Source organism: Lycium barbarum, chromosome 3 (genome assembly GCF_019175385.1).
Source record: "Lycium barbarum isolate Lr01 chromosome 3, ASM1917538v2, whole genome shotgun sequence".
Classification (NCBI taxonomy): domain Eukaryota; kingdom Viridiplantae; phylum Streptophyta; class Magnoliopsida; order Solanales; family Solanaceae; genus Lycium; species Lycium barbarum.
Window position 1 is genome coordinate 140,682,009 of NC_083339.1, and position 16,668 is coordinate 140,698,676.

At 35.3% G+C, this 16,668-nt stretch overlaps 1 protein-coding gene across 2 annotated transcripts; it reads right to left on the reverse strand.

Moving 5' to 3' along the window:
* Positions 1 to 181: 181 nt before the first annotated feature.
* Positions 182 to 4,682, reverse strand: LOC132633052 (uncharacterized). 2 transcript variants are annotated; one of them, XM_060349247.1, is made up of 5 exons: positions 4,137 to 4,682; positions 1,611 to 1,664; positions 1,295 to 1,357; positions 1,135 to 1,212; positions 182 to 817 (listed from the first exon to the last, which is right to left on the reverse strand). In XM_060349247.1, exons 1-5 carry the CDS (start codon positions 4,644 to 4,646, stop codon positions 578 to 580), a joined length of 945 nt encoding a protein of 314 aa, XP_060205230.1. In that variant the 5' UTR covers positions 4,647 to 4,682; the 3' UTR covers positions 182 to 577. The 2 variants fall into 2 exon arrangements, with proteins under 2 accessions (XP_060205230.1, XP_060205231.1); XM_060349248.1 differs by having other exon boundaries at positions 1,144 to 1,212; positions 4,137 to 4,642.
* Between the last annotated feature and the right edge of the window lie 11,986 nt (positions 4,683 to 16,668).

The window sequence follows — 16,668 nt, forward strand, 5'->3', positions numbered from 1 at the left end:
TAATTTTAGATATGCTTTACACTAATTTTTTTAGTAGTATTCTCAATGAACAAGCTCGATGAAACTAGGACACCATGCCACAACTATTTCAAAAGGAAGCCTCTGTTGGCTTGATATGCAGATGTTTGCTTGGTTTGAAAATATATGCAGCCAAATAATGTAATGCAAGTAGATGCATCAATGGAGCAAAGAGAGTAATGGTATTCAAGATATATGATGGACTACTATATAAAATAGTTACATTTTATCTGTAGATATTTCCAGAGAAACTAAGAAGGAATGAGGGTTGGCCCCAAAGAATCGGACACTGAAGAAACCTGTCAGAAAAGAATGTTACTGCAACTAATGAGTTAGGATCTCTAACCTACGGTTGACATCCGATCCTAACTACCCTCACTACCTTCATGACTAAAAATCCACTTGGGCAAGTTCTGTTTGGCAAGTGGTGAAGGAAGGTCCTTAGTTACAACTGACTCCATAATTCATCCTATAACAGGGTTAGCCCTTACTAGTTATAGATGCTTCTCATTATACTTGTCTTTCTTTGTTGGAAGATGCCTGTGTAATGCTTTAGTATTCAGTTCACTCCACAAAGAATTTCAGTGCTGGAATCCTCGCCAAATGGAATATTGAGGTCTGGAAGTACAAATTTAGACTCCAGAGTTGCAACATCTTGCTTCTCTTCCAGAGATGATGGCAATACTGCAATAGGAATGGCTGGATTACTTGGTAGAGCCACTTGCTGAAACTGACTGGAACTCCCGTCATATGCAACAATTGTACCTCTTTCATTTGCCTGCTGAGGGTGCAAATCAAGCTGGAGAAAAGGATATCAAGTTAGTATACAATTTCTATTCCTCTATTCTTTCTTGATTTGTAGAGGAGAAAAACTAGGTAATGCTTGCTTATTCTTAGTTTCAGGCAGCAATCTTATTTTTATTTTTTCCTGAAAAAAAGTTGCGTTGAAAAAGTAATTAGCAAATTAATCAAGAATATCCATCCACATGTTCAAGCTAAGATTCATCATTCGCGCTAACCATTAAGTGTCGTTGATTCACTTGCGAAGACAAATTCAGTCTACAAGAGAGGTGTGCATAGGATTAAATAGACCAGCCAAGAAGCCATAAAGGTTACCCATTTTACCTTCATTCTTTTCAGGTTTTGATTTGTATCCCTCTGTTTCTCCAAACTGGCGTGTACTATAGCTAATTCCTGCATAGAGTGGTGTTAATGCAGGAACTTAAACACAATTCAACTATAAGGACAAGCAATCACAAACAGCCAAGAAGAATACCTTCTTCAATTGCTTTCTTTCTTTAATTAGCAAGATCTCCTCTTCTTTCAGCTCAGTCAATGTCTGTTCGTCAGAGAAAGTCAAACAGGCAAAAGATTAATAAGCAATTTTGTAGTCCTGGGATATTGCTATAGAACATTTCCATTCCGGGTCAGGCACTTAATAAGAATCAAAGAAAGTGATGAACCAATGGGTCTTCCTTCAAACTACAAACTAATCCGCATTTACAATGTTACACTTGTGATGAACTATACTATATCTCAATTCCCATAAGCAAATTGTGATTTACATAACTTAGCCGAGGGTAAATGCTAACCTTTTTCTTTCTTGATCTCTTGTTGGTGGTAGCAACATCACTAGTACTGTTAACCTGAAAGTCAAGCAAAATCTGCAGATAAATGATATGTCCCACCAAAAGCATGCTCACTTTCAAAAAATTAGTACTGGATAACAATTTGCTGCAAAGAGAAAGTATATATGGAATGGAAGACATGTCGAGGGGTTTTAGATGGAAGAGGAACAAAATTTTCAGTTACATATTTAACACACTATTCGTGTGTTTAAAACATTAATCACGACTCTCTTTTTTTTTTTTATAAGGTAGAGATTAGAACATAAATCACGACCCTGTTTTTTTTATAAGGTAGATATTATCACGACTCTGTAACAATATAAGCCAAAAAAACGTTTGAGACAATCTGCAATCTACATGCCATCCTTATCCAAATGACCAAATTAGAAAGTTAAACCCATAATAGTCAATAGATTTCTCTTTCAAAAAGCATAAGAGATGTAGGTAAATAGAGAACCCATAATAGAAAGTTAAACCCATAATAGTCATAGTTTGCTTTGACAACTATACACCTGTTTCGTACATAAATATAACCACCCCTAGGACGACTTTTTACACATGCAATTCTAATGAATCCCTGCATTTAAAAACACTTTACTTTTACTTCTTGATTAGCTCGCCAAAGTATAACATTATGCTAACAATAAGAAGCTGTCAAGCAATAGGTATGACACACTATAATCTTAATTTAATTAGCTACAACAGTTTGGTGGTCCAACTTTTTTGACTGCGCCAGAATATGAAAATACTTTGTTAGTGTAGTAAGAGAGAAAGATGAGTACAAAAAAGAAAAGGATTGTGTGGAAGCTCTCCATATATTCTAAATGTAACAATCACTGATATTTATCTTATACACGTAAGCTATAAACTTAGATATATCACATGAAACAATTGACTACTGTACAGTTGTGGGGTTCCCCAAAATATTCGTTCTCATTTGCTTTCAACCAAATGGCGTTTAGATTGTGGAGGTGAATAAAACGACAAGCTCATACTGGTAGATAGTAGATACTATATTCTGACCCTGTAACCGCAGTTTAAGCTATCTCTACACCCTACCACACTTATTATCATTTCCTCCGCTTTACACGACTACAAATTAATATTTCCTCTAGCCCCATTTCACGTGGCACACTTTCATTTTTAGCTAATTTTAAAAAAATATATATTTTTATATTTAGAAATAATTTAATTTATGAAATAATTTAAAATCACAGAAATATTTAAGACTTATTTTGGATCATAATTTTCAGAAGTTTTTTTTAAAAAAATTTAATGTTTAGTCAAATAGTATCACATAAATTCGGACGGAGAGATGCATTATAGTGCATAACCACTAACAAACATTACCACCAAACTGAACGCAGACCTATTTGCCACGAGCACACGCCATCCTCTTTAGTCTTTACTCATCATCTAAATTCCAAACCACTCCCCTTTCTCCAAACAAAAAATAAAAAACTAAATATTCAAATAATAAAAAGACGTAAATGGCCCCAATAATCACACTTAGGACACAAAAAAGTAAGTAGGGGTACTGAAAAGTGAGGACAAAAAGGGGTTTGACTAATGGAGGAGGTGGAGGCTAGTGGGGCTAATGCTTCTTTTGCAATTCAGTACCAAATCCAATGGTTCAAAAGAGGACCAACCCCGACAAAGACTGGCGACATTTTTCATGGTCACTTCATTGGGTCGGCTGAAATAGAATTGAAAAAAAAAATATCCCTTAAGAATAATAAAGGGTGGTTTGGTCATTTGAGGACTATATAAAGTGTGACACGAAGACGCCATACAATAATGGGGGGTTTGGCTGGTGAGAGAAAAACGTGAAGAGTCATTCAATCTTGCGCGTCTGACAACATACTTTGAAGTAAAGTCACCACTTTTCTCATCCTTGTAATTATTCATTTAATAGTAATTTAATAAAAGAGAAGTTACACTAATTTTGAATATATGGAAATTGGAAAGTCAGGAGATTTATATATAGCAGGGCACTTTAGTCAACACGCGTCTAATAAAACGGAGCCACCAACGACAACCACCGTCTTCTTACCGGAAACCTACTAAACTATAACTAATCAGATAAAATGACACTAATGGTTTTTTAAATGCAATAGAGTTTGTTTTTTGTTTTTTATTTGAAAATGAAAAAACAGTGATGACAGGTGATGAGACCAATGAAACCACAGATATCCTATAACTATTGCTTCCAATGGACGCGTTGAAACTTGAAAAGAATTATCCTAATAGTCAAAGAGGAACAAATTGAATGACACGCGACACGTCAACGAACAACTCTCCACAACCACCACACACCGTTCACCGTAAACGCAACACACGATGGACAAACTAATAACCACCAACAACAACTAACATATCCATTGAAATCCCACATAGTAGGGTCCCCTTACCTTACTCGGGACAAACTAATAACAGTACACGAAAATCACGCACATCGAGAGAGAGAAGAAGAAGAACAAACATACAAACCTTAGATCTCGTGTTACTTGATGTACTTTTCAAAGGAGGTGGTTCGCTAGACTCTTCATACCCACCATCAACACCACCTCGACTACCTCCACCACCACTAACTGATGTGGCCCCACTCCAGGACAAGGGAGTTGTTGGACTAGCACGTGTAACCGGTTTCTTAGCATTAACAGAAACTGGTCTAGACCTTCGTTGACGAACAGTCCATTCAAGCGACGGTAAGCCTTTCTTCTTTGACTTGGTAGATGGATTGAGACGTAACAGTAATTCAGCAACCATAGTGTCATCCATGATTGCTGCTTTAAGCCACTCTTCTTCAGTCATGTTTGGTATTTTTGTTTCTTCAGTGGAAAGGGTAGGGGGAGAGGTTGGAAAAGGGAAAAGTGTAGGGGAAGATGAGAGAGGATGGAATGGAATGAGATTGTGGGGATAGTGGTGGCAAAGGCAAATAAAATCGGAAAGGGTACTGCTAAGTGCTAAATTAAAAATAATAAATGGCCAGTATGACATGAAGTAGTTATATATATATAGTATGTACAGTATCGAAGTGCGTGGATGTGTCCTTGGACTAATGTGTACGAAAGGATTTAAGTTTTATACACAGGCGGAGCCATAATTTGACTTTTCTTGTCATAACAATTGCTAAGTTATCTACAGCGGTATAAATGCTGAACAAGAATTTGACTTTATGAGTTTTAAACTTGACTTTCGAGCTCCGTCGCTGCACAAGTGGAGCGATGATTTGAATTATATGAATTTGAGATTTTAATCTTTTTGAGTTCGTAAATTCTAAACTAATAATTTGTTGTACAAGTTTAACGAAGATCAATTCCAATATTGAGTTTGGGCCCAAGTTATTAGGTTTACTCCTATTAGTTTTAAATTTTTGAATTCTACCAATCAATAAGGAGTCGTTTGGTGCATGGTATAAGCTGGAATATCCAACACTAATTTTTTGTATCGTGTTTGATACGAGAATAAATTTATACCTCCTACCAAACACGGTACAAAATGAAGCATAATCTCAAGGGTGGGATATTCCACCTTATCCCACTATCCAGATGGGATAAAATAATTCTTAAGATAAATTAGTCCCGGAATTATATTTTTTCTACCTACCAAACGACCACTAATTACTTTTATAGTGAATTACGTAATTATAGGTATTTTTAAGTGATAATTTCCATCGTTCAGTAACCATAGGTGTACAAATATGTATGGAATGGAGAAGGCGAGATGCCAATTGACACACACACTTTTGTGTTGGTGTTGAATGGAAGGCAACGATTGGAAATGGGATTACACTTGTGGTTTTCCTGTTTTCTTAAGACAGACCGTATGGGGGGACCCACTACTGAAACGTGGCACTGAGCAGCTGCTTTTGATGATGGGGATTTTGAGAGTGTGTACTTTGTTGCAACTGAGGATTCACGCGCTAGGAGACGAAAGTGGCTGAGAAAGTAAGATGGGGAATGGGAGAATGGTGATGTTGTCTGTTTGAGAGTTGATGTGGTGAGTGTGGGGACCCAATTTGCTGGTTTTTTGCGTACATGATGCCGCATATTAAAACTTGCCTTGTTTTTCTTTTCATTTTGAATTTAACTTATTTCCACCATCAGTGAATTTTAACAAAACCAGGGATCCTGAAAGAAGTATAAATATTGGTGTTATGATTAATTGATTTCAAATTCCGAGGAACAAGTTGAAATAAAAGGGTTGATTTCAAAGTGTGATCCAAAGCAAAAAATTGAAGGGATGACATGACGAGGCAGAAGCATGGTACTTGCCTTTACGAAGAGGGGTACCTACTTTACTTGTTTACCTTTAAATATAGTAATTTCGAGTTAATTATTAACCAAAGCATCATGTCGTTTCACGTGATCGCTGGTTTATATAGGCAGAAAATAAAAGATTGGTATGATGAAGAAGAAAGAAAATATTATTTTTAACTAAATAGGGACTAGCAGAGTCATTTAGTACAACAATCAACAAAGCTTAAATGCCAACAGAATTGTGAGAGAGCGCCATTTTCCCTTGGGTGATGTCCAATAATGTTTTACTCTCTTCATTTCTATTTATGTGCTATCTTTAGAATTTTAAGATTCAAATGAAAAAAAATTGTGATTTTTATATATCTTTAAATATTTTGAATTGTCAATTATTGTAATTATAGTATTTTTTACGTAATTTTTAAATATGTAATATTTTATTTCAATAAACTTAAAGATTTCACGTTTTATGATCGAATTTATAGTCAAAATTAAATTATTTGACTCTAGAAATTAAAATTGTGTCACATAAATTGAAATAGATGGAGTAATTTCTTCCATGCGACTTCTATGTGACGACTGACGAATCCAACCTTGAACTCTCAAGTTTACAGGGATTAATTAAATTTGCCTAGTGTTTGATTTCCTTAACTTAAAATAAATTTTATATCAAAGTGTGAATTTATTTATCACATATAAAAAGTGTGATGATCTGTTCTAATTATAATCTTGATCTTGGAGTAACCTTGTTTGAACGACCCCTCAATTAGGACTGCACAAGGTTCGGTTTGAACTTTTTTTAATAATGGAAATTAAATTTATCGTGACGGTTGTTAAGTTTTGAGTTCTGAATTTACTAGTTTTTAACTTTTCTCCACTTGGTCACTTTACTAACTTTTCTCCGCTTGGTCACTTTACTTCATACTATAGATGTATGTTATTTCATACTTTTGCAACTATACATTAATTTTCTGTTATTACACTTTCCCATCAAAAATGATTATTTAAAAAAAAATCTCATTAGATGGACTACTGTAAAATATTTGATAAATTGTAGCAAGGAATTTGAATTTTTAATAAGAATGTGACATATTCCTCTTCTCAACTGCGATATCTACACACTAAATTTCAGAAAGCAATTGCACTAAATGATGAAAGTCATAAACATAGTCATTTTCTCAACTACCAAATCCCTAAATAATGTTCATGTCTAAATTCTAATAATCAAAATAAACAGTAGTAGTAAATAATAGGGATATCAAATGGACGAGTTAATTAGATTGAGTTTGGACGGATTTAAAAAAAATGGAGCTAATAAACGGGCAGATTATTAAACACCCAAAGGTTACTTAGATTAAACAAGGGGTCATTAGTCCAATGCACTCAACTATTATCAAGTTTTAGTTTCTTTAGCATTTGTTTTCTTATAATTTAATTACCTCAAAATTTAGTCCATATATTTAGTCCGAAATAGTCTAACCTTTAGATGAGCTAAATTGCATTAGTCAAAATGAATTAAGCAAACAAATGAAGTTATTAACGTGTATTTTCGTGGGCTAATAAATACTCTCTGTTTTTGTAGATAAAATATGTGCTACAGAAGCTAAAACTGGTAAAGGAAAGCAAGACGAGTGACTAGTGAGTGGTTAGGAATGAAGGACGTGTTATGATGGACGTGTTATGATAAGGTGAAAATGGGGAATTGAAAGGAATAAGGGATGCCAATTTATTGCCCAAACAAACTGTAGTGAGAATTAGGATGGGAAGGAAGGTTGCCAGTTGCCACTGCTTAAATGTTTACATCAAGTCCCTACCAAAACTCATATCCTTTTATTATTTGGAGCGTGCCACTCACACACTCTTCATGCATCTCCACGTATTCGGAGCCCCATTTTTGTTTTTTTCCTTTTACGATTATTAATTTTGGTACTTTCTATGTTTTCCCAAGATATTATTACTCGACATAGTTTCCCTTTTATAAACTACCGCGTGAATCATTGTCTCCCAACCGTCCCCCCCGCCCCCTGCCGCACCCCACCATCTGCGCGCTCCACCTCTCTAGCTTCTTTATATTTTTGTTCTGGTGAAGATGTACTCATAATTTAAAATTTATAAATTTTTGTAGCGCACTCAAGTTAATATAGATAAATTTTTTTTTTGGTAATCAACTTATTTTTCCATTAATCACCAAATGCAGAGTTACAAAACCATAATTAGCTATATCTCAGCTAAACTATCTCAAAAACGTACCTACAGAACACTCCTCACTATAATGCTCTCAGTTCATATCAAATAAAACACCTAGAAGGAAAGCTTGATCAAGTATGTCATCATGGTTGGGATAGCTCGTACATAGCAAGCATACGCAATGGTCTTGGCAATGGCATCCGGTGTAGACTGCCTTCCTTCGAATAATCTAGCATTCCTTTCTATCCATAGAGCATGGATACACTCAGCCACTATAATTTTAAAGAAGCAGGCGTGGATGGATTTTCCATTGGCATTAGCAATAATCCAGCTGATATAACATTCCTATGTAGTAGCATTTATTAGTGGTCTCTGTAGCCATCTAAGCAGTCCTTCCCACAATTTTACAGCAAAAGGACATTGTACAAACAGGTGCTCCATATTTTCATCATGAGTCAGACACATCACACACTTAGAGTCAGCTTGGATTCCCCATTTGAGTAATCTATCAACAGTAAGTAGTCTACCATGAAGGTGTAACCACATGGTGAACTTAGCTTTTGGCCTAGCATTGTTGGAGAAAACCAGTGACTTCCATGGAACTCTTGGTAGTACAGGCAGCAGTTGGAGATATATGGATCTGATCATGTTGTGTTTACTTACTGGCTAAGTTTGAATCTATTGAAGTGTAAGAGATGCCTGTAATATTTGTTTAACCATCCAAGAAGCCTGTTTAGGTATTACCATGCCATGAATCTGCCCCCCTTTGATGTAGTATGCATATATCCACTTGATCCAAAGTTTATCCTGTTTATGAGCCAAGTCCCAGCATGTCTTTGCTAAAGCAACTCTATTCCATAGCTGAATGTTGATCAAATTCTTGCCCCCTACTGATTTAGGTAAGCAGTATTTGTCCTAGGCAACTACAGCTCTTTTAGTGATAGTATTTGTGTCAGACCATGTGTAGCTTCTACAATAGGCATCTATAACTTTAAGTACATGAATAAGGATAGGGAAAAGTTGGGCCCAATAAGCTTGTATCCCAAAGATCACTGACTAAACAAGCTGAATTCTCCCAGCATAGGACAGTTTTTTGGTTGTCCAAGAAGTAATCCTATTGGTGATTTTATTAATCAAAGGTTGCCACTGTATAATAGAGAGTTTCTTGGTGGATAGGGAAATGCCTAAGTACTTGAAAGGTAGATCTCCCTGCCCATACCCTAGCTGGAGAAGAATAAGATCTTTGTCACTTTGAGAAACTCTACCAAAATAGACAGAACTTTTAGGTAGATTTGGCTGTAAACCTGATGCTTCAGTGAAAGTGAGGAAACATTTATGAAGGGCAGAGATGAAAGTAGAATCACCTCTACTGAAAAGAAGAAGATCATCTGCAAATCTCAGGTGAGTGTGTTTAGTTTTGCACATCTAGGGTGAAATTTAAACTCTTTGACATATTTTAGCTCAAGGAGACATCTACTAAGGTATTCCATGGATATGGAAAATAGGAAAGGGGAAATGGGATCACCTTGCTAAAGACCTTTAGTAGCATTAAAGGATTCAGAGGGTGTCCCATTTATTAAAATAGTGTAGTTGACAGTTTTGACACAGGCGAAAATCCATTGGAGAAATTTGTTGGGAAAGCCTAGTTCTATCATGACTTGTTCCAGGTAAGGCTATTCTATAGAATCATAGGCTTTTTGTAGATCAATTTTAATCATAGCTCTGGGAGAAATCTGTTTTCTAGAGTAGTTTTTGACCAGTTCATGAGCTAGGATGATTTATCAGCAATTTTCCTACTAGGGACAAAACCTGCTTGTGCTTCACAAATAATACTAGGCATGATAATTTGTTATCTAGCTGCTAGGACTTTAGCAATCAATTTGTACATAATAGTACAGCAGACTATTGGTCCGAAATCTTTAATTGTAACAAGATTTGGGACTTTAGGTAGCAGGGTCAAAGTAGTACAATTTATACCCTGAAACATCCTACCAGTGGCAAAGAAATCTTGTATAGCTTGAATCACTTCAACTTTCACAACAGGCCAAACATGTTTTAAAAAATGAGAGTTATATCCATCAATACCTAGTGACTTTTCATCTCCAATGAAAGACAGTCCTTGGTAAATTTCTCCATCTGTAACTGGAGCACAAAACTAAAGTTGTTGCTGATGGTTGAGGACTGTACCTTTCTGTATAATGCTCTTACTGACAGCAGGAAGAGTTCTGGCAGCAGAGCCCATAAGGCCTTTGTAAAATAGCACGATCTCAGCATGAATGTCTTTGGGGTCATTTATCCTTACCCCAGCCAGAGATGTTAGTTCAGAGATTTGCTTTCTACAAGTTCTTTCTTTTATAACAGCAGCAAAATACTTGGAATTTGAATCTCCCAATTTGATCCAATTGGTTTTTGACTTCTGTTTGAGTGCCCCTTCTTCAATCATGGACCATTTTTCTATTGTTTGAATGATTACTTTCTCCCTGACTAATAAACTCTCACTGCATTGACTAGTGAGTGCTCTTTATACATCTTGTAGCTCATTTCTAGCTTGTTCAATATGCAAAGCAATACCTCTAAAGTGCTCAGTGTTTTGTTTCTTTAGATGAGGCTTTAGGGCCTTGAGTTTTGCCTAAATATTCTTCATGGCATCTTTGCTGAACTGTTAATTCCAGACTGATTGGACTGCTCCCAAGAACTGGTCGTGGGAGGTCCATATATTGAAAAACCTGAAAGGGATTTGCGCTGGTTGTTGAGTTGCTTGCAAGCACAGGTGCATAGGAGCATGATCAGATATATATGGAAGCCCATAGTCAGTGGAGACTTGTCCCTACTGTAACATCCAATCTCCATTGCCAAACAGTCTATCAATCCTACTGTATATTCTATCCAGCCCATATTGTTTGTTAGTCCAGGTAAAGTATTCACCATGCCAGTTAAGTTCATTAAGCATTAGTTTTGTAATGCAATCTATAAAATCCTGTGTTTCAGCAATAGTGACAACATTTCCTCATTCTCTATCCATAGCACTCAGTACAACATTGAAATCACCACCTATGAGCCATGGGCTATTGACTCTATTTGCACAGTCCATTAAAGAGTCCCACAACTCTTTTCTTTGTATAGCAGTATTGTAACCATAGATAATAGTCAGGAGACACTCAATCTGAGTTGAGATTCCTCTGACTTTACAGTGAATAAATTGAGCTCCCTGTTTGATGACAGTAATGGAGTACCAAGATGGATCCCAAATCACCAACACCCTGCCATTGTCAGCATCACTATAGTTATTTATCATTCCCCAACCTGGTGCAATATTATTCAGTATATGTTGGGCTTTGTGTGCTTTAACTCTTGTTTCAATCACCCCTGCCAAAGTAACCCTTTTATTTCTGAGGTATTGTCTAAATTCTTTCTGTTTATACCTCTTATTCACACCTCTAATGTTCCAGAAGAGCCAATTCATTGAGCACTAGGCAAGGTAGTGACACTGTTACTCAATATCTACTTGGGTTTCCATGCATTCTCAAAGGGGATACCAGCACAGGGAAGTTTCGGGATGTAAGTGCAGGAGCAACACTGTTCTACACAGGTGGTTTATCTGGTATCATCATACCTTTACTATTAAGCACAATGGGTTGTTGCTGAGGTAGGTTATTCTCCGCTGTTCCAGGTTCTTGTTGCATTGTTTGTTCAAGTATTGGTGTTGTTGCCAATTGCCTTTTAGACTTCCATTCCATGGGAACCCTCTTGTTATTCCTTCTTCTATTCTGAGCCACATTTGGGGGTGCTTAGGGCCTGGGTTGTGGAGGACATCTATGTCCAATAGTCAAACATTGATCACAATACTCAGGTTTCCAATCATAAGTAACTTCTTATTGGAATTTTTGACCCTTGGGACCAAACACTGGGATTTCGTTAGGGAGAGCTTTTGTAATGTTAATCTCAATAAGCAGTCGGGCATAGGAAACTCTAGTTTGTTTGGTAGTGCACTCATCAGCAAACAAAGGTTTACCTACAGCACTAGCAATTCTGCTTAACGATTTGGTGCCTCAATATGACATAGGTAACTTGGGGAACTTGACCCATAATGAAACTTCAGTGGGAAATTGTTGTGAAAAATCAAAATCTGGGGTCCAAGATTGCAACACTATAGGTTTGTTATTAATGGTGTAGGACCAGCATAGAGGATTGCATTCCTATCTTCTATAGTGTGAAACCTAATAAGGTAATACCCCTCATCATGATAATGGATATCTGGTTCGGCGATGTTTACCCTGTTAAAAGTAACATACCTTTTCATCACATTGTATCCCGGGGTTTCCCCAATGACATATACAATCAAAGCCTTGCTCCATTTCTCAACCTCTTGTTTCTCCAATTACACCACCATTTGGCCATTAACAAGTGTTGGGGGAATGTATTTAAGATTCATACCATGTGTCGCAAGCCTGTTCTTCTGAAATAAACTTTTCCACGGAGCAGGCTCCGGGAAAAGGGGTGTAGTCGAGTCGTTTGGTGCTGGTTCAGATGTAGCCTTAGGTGCAGGGTCACGAGCTACCTCCATACTTTGTTGTGCAACTAGTGATTTGGTTGCACCACTCACAGCCGTCAAATCCCCTTTTCAATTTCTATCAGGCGGCGGTGTCAATAAAAGCCGTTTAGACGCACCGGTGTTAGTTGAGGCAGAGCTCAGTTCCACCCCTGTGATAGGTGTGCTGCTAGAGCTTGCTATCGTATTTTGTGCCGGCGTAGTCACTACAGCGGTGGGTCCAGTAGAACCTAAAACCTCTGATACTTTGCCTTTCCCCTGGTCATTTCCTTCGTTGATTGTCAGATCTTTGCGAGGGCGTCCACGACCACGTTTTCCAGATTGTTTGCCAGCTTGTTTGCCTCTCTTCCCCATGGTTGCCACTAGCGGCGCAAGTTTACTTACCGTGCGCCGAGAGCATGAGAGAGTGTATAACGCCGAGAGCATGAGAGAGAGATAATATTAATTGAGTTTATAGTTAAATTAGTGAATATATTCGCACTTCGCGCAGTTATAAATTGTATTATTATATCTATGAAATGAACAATAAATAAATAACGACTACAAACTTATACTATTTCTCTTTTCAGTGGGAAAGAAAACCTTTCTAAGCAACATACATTTTGAGTTAACATATACTAATCCATACATTAGGGCTATTTAAAACATATATTTCTGTATAATATATAGTTAATTATACATTTTCAAATTAAGCTTGTTTAAGTATTACCTACTTAGGAATAACTTAAGGTGTATTAAAAATAATAAGGTAAATTTGAATTAAAATACATAAATTTAAAACAATTACTAATTAACATACATATAATTGTATATTAAGAAAATTGAATTGCATATAGATGAATTTAAATTTTTGATTTGCAAAAGTCTTCTTAGGCAATAGAATTGGGTTGATATTTGAAGAAACACCAGTAATGAGCTTTTCAATTTTTTCAATATTTCTTAAAATCGAGAGCATATGCATTGAATAATTTTTTCCTCCTTGTTATCAAATTATACATTTTAAATACGATTCAAAACGTGATTTTTTTTTCTCAATCAATTAATTCTATCCAGATCAAATATAACTTTACTAGTTTATTTTTCAAAATAAAATACTAAACCTCTAATATGCATAAATAATGAAAATGAAAGAATCAACTAATTACATACGATGAGACAATTCCTTCTCGATATTCACATTCTTTGAGAATTTATCAAATCACCACAATCACCCAGCAAATACAAAAAATAAAAATTAAATCCTTACATAAAATTAAAAAAACAAAGAAAAAATGAAAGCCCATAAAATAAAAGGAGCAAATAAACTATCAAGCTAAAATAAAATTAAGCCATCTAAAAATTTCAAAATGATAAATTAGCAAGACACTCCCTGTCAAAATGTGGCAAAAGTTGCATCCGGGCCTTATACCAACGAAAGATGGGAAAGAAAATCCTTCATGAAGAGGTTTTTTATACTCAGATTGCTCCAAATTCATATTAAAGATAGCATTTAAAATCATGCCTGTTTCCCTCAGTGAATACAAACTTAAATTCACAATGACCACCTCTCTTAAGCATGATGTATGGACTATAATGGTGAAAACAAATACTGCTCCATAGTTAAGAGGTCTTTTGTAACTCATGAGATGCAATAAGTAGGAAATGATCAATTTTCAATTATTAAAAAAATGAAAGAAAAAAAGGAGAAAAAGGAGAATAAGATAAATAGAATCTTTTGCCATAGAGAGGTGTCACATCACCTTTTCTATGCCTACCTTTATATTATATATAGATATGTATTGATATATGTAAAATTCTATACAAAATCACTCAATTCAGGTAAACGCCCCTGTCGGAACCTAATTTACATTATACTAGCACTACTTTCACAATTCACCATATAAATAGGAGAAATAAGGAGCATGAGAATCGAATTTATATTTATTGGGTGAAAAATTCACATTAATACCATTAAACGATAAAATTGGGTATAAGAAGAAGAGATGGAGTAAGTGGATGCAAGTCGAGCCCTCGGAGTGGCACTAAACGAGGGGCCTTGCTTACATGGTACTATTTCCTATTCATCTTTAAATGATTTTAACGTTTTAAAATGTTCATTTTAATATAATTTAGTATGAAACATAAGTGTTATTTGTCTAAATTACTTTTCAAGTATTATTTATCAAAGTGAATCATAACTATTCAGACTATTTAGATAATTGTGTAAATAATTTATTATTCAAGAGTTGATTTGAAAAAATAATTAATACCTTCATGATTTCTTTAGACTATATTTTATTTTAGACCAAATTTATTTGACTAAAATGACATTTATAGTGGATAGATCATAGAAGTGAGTTAAATGGTACTTTGCCTAAGAGGGCAAAGCATTGGGCCAGTAGCCGCCCCGCGTTGTAATGGAACTTGAACTTTCTTAATTTACCTATCAAAGTGGAACAATGTGTGTGCTCCTGGGAAAGCATATAAGTACCATTCCTGGACATGTTTTTCTTGCCAAATGGAATATCCTATTTTTTAAATTTTATCTTCTAGTCAAAATAGTATTTCACATTTTGGCGTCAGGAAAACTTTTTAAACTCCAAAATAGTCAATGATTAAATTGTTTGGTGTCAACGTGGACTGAATCGTAAGTACTGTTTCTCAATTTGGCAAATTGATTCAACACGTTGTAATTTGTAAAATTTACACTTTTTACTCACACAAGGTATACTTTGAGCTATTGGCCCAAAATATTACATATCCATCGCCACGTCAATTTGACGGATCTATATTAAGCTTTGATACCTCGGTTAATTAAGACTCTATGATAGTCAAATTGTAGCTAGATGGCAACTAACCTTGAGATCTTAATGATCGAGTTCTTTTGAAAGTGTCATAATTTTTATATATGAGTAAGTAAAAACTAATTAAGATAATTACACTATATTAATAGATGCATGACATGTATTAATAGATGCATGACATGCATTTGTATATATAAACTTATATCACTTAGTCATGTTAATTAATTCATATGTTTACTATATTAAATAACTTAATCATGATAAATTGAATTAATTTTGTGTAAACATCATAAATATTTACCAAAATTACGTCTATCTATTTTCCTTTTATTAAACCGATCAAGTGAAGGTTCATTACATCTACGGTTGTTAGGAGAAAAGACCCTTGGATAGAAAATATAAATTCTTACGACACATTTGTCAACTGCTCCACATACCAGAGTCAAAAAATAAAATGTCAATGGCATGCGAGAAATATAGCAATAATCTCATTATACTTGTGTTGCAACACCAAATATTGGGGCGAATACAATCAATACATTAATACGCTGACTATATATTCCCCCTTTTTCTCCTATTTCTCCCTACCTTTTAATTATTTTAATAAGCATATAAAAGCGAGCCGAGCGAATCACGGTTTAGTTGAGAGCCTTTAGCACAATGGTTAATGCTTCCGTATCTATATCCTATGACCAAATCAACACTACGACACTTGAATTTTGTGTTAATGCTATCATTTTAAAGAATTTTCTTTTCTTGGTCAACCCAGATTAGCACCCTTGGACTAATATATCGCATATTATTACTGTATGTTTTCAGATAGTTGTTGTAGGGAGATAATATCTCAAATGGTCACTCAACTATATGTGTTTCACTAAAAAAGTCACTTAACCTTGTTTTCTAACTAGAAAGTCACTCAGCTATGAGTGTTTCACTCAGAAAGTCACTCAACTATGGATGCTTCACTCAGAATTTTGGTTTTCAATAAAAATTAGCAAAATGTAATTAAACAATCACTTAAATAGGTTGAGTGACTTTCTGAATAAAACACTTATAGTTGAGTGATTTTCTGGTTAGAAAACAAAGTTGAATGACTTTTTGAGTGAAATACCCATAGTTGAGTTATTTTTTTGTTAGAAAACAAAGTTGAGTCATTTTCAGAGTGAAACACCTATAGTTGAGTAATTTTTTGGTTAAAAAACAAAGTTGAGTGACTTTTTGAATAAAATACCCATAGTTGAATA

Excerpts from the sequence above, each read along its gene's own strand:
- LOC132633052 (XM_060349247.1), bottom strand. The coding sequence starts at position 4,646 with ATGTCATACTGGCCATTTATTATTTTTAATTTAGCACTTAGCAGTACC. Across the intron at positions 1,213-1,294 it reads AAAGAAAGCAATTGAAGAAG|GAATTAGCTATAGTACACGC; the intron begins GTATTCTTCTTG and ends CACTCTATGCAG. Across the intron at positions 818-1,134 it reads AAAGAATGAAGGTAAAATGG|CTTGATTTGCACCCTCAGCA; the intron begins GTAACCTTTATG and ends CCTTTTCTCCAG.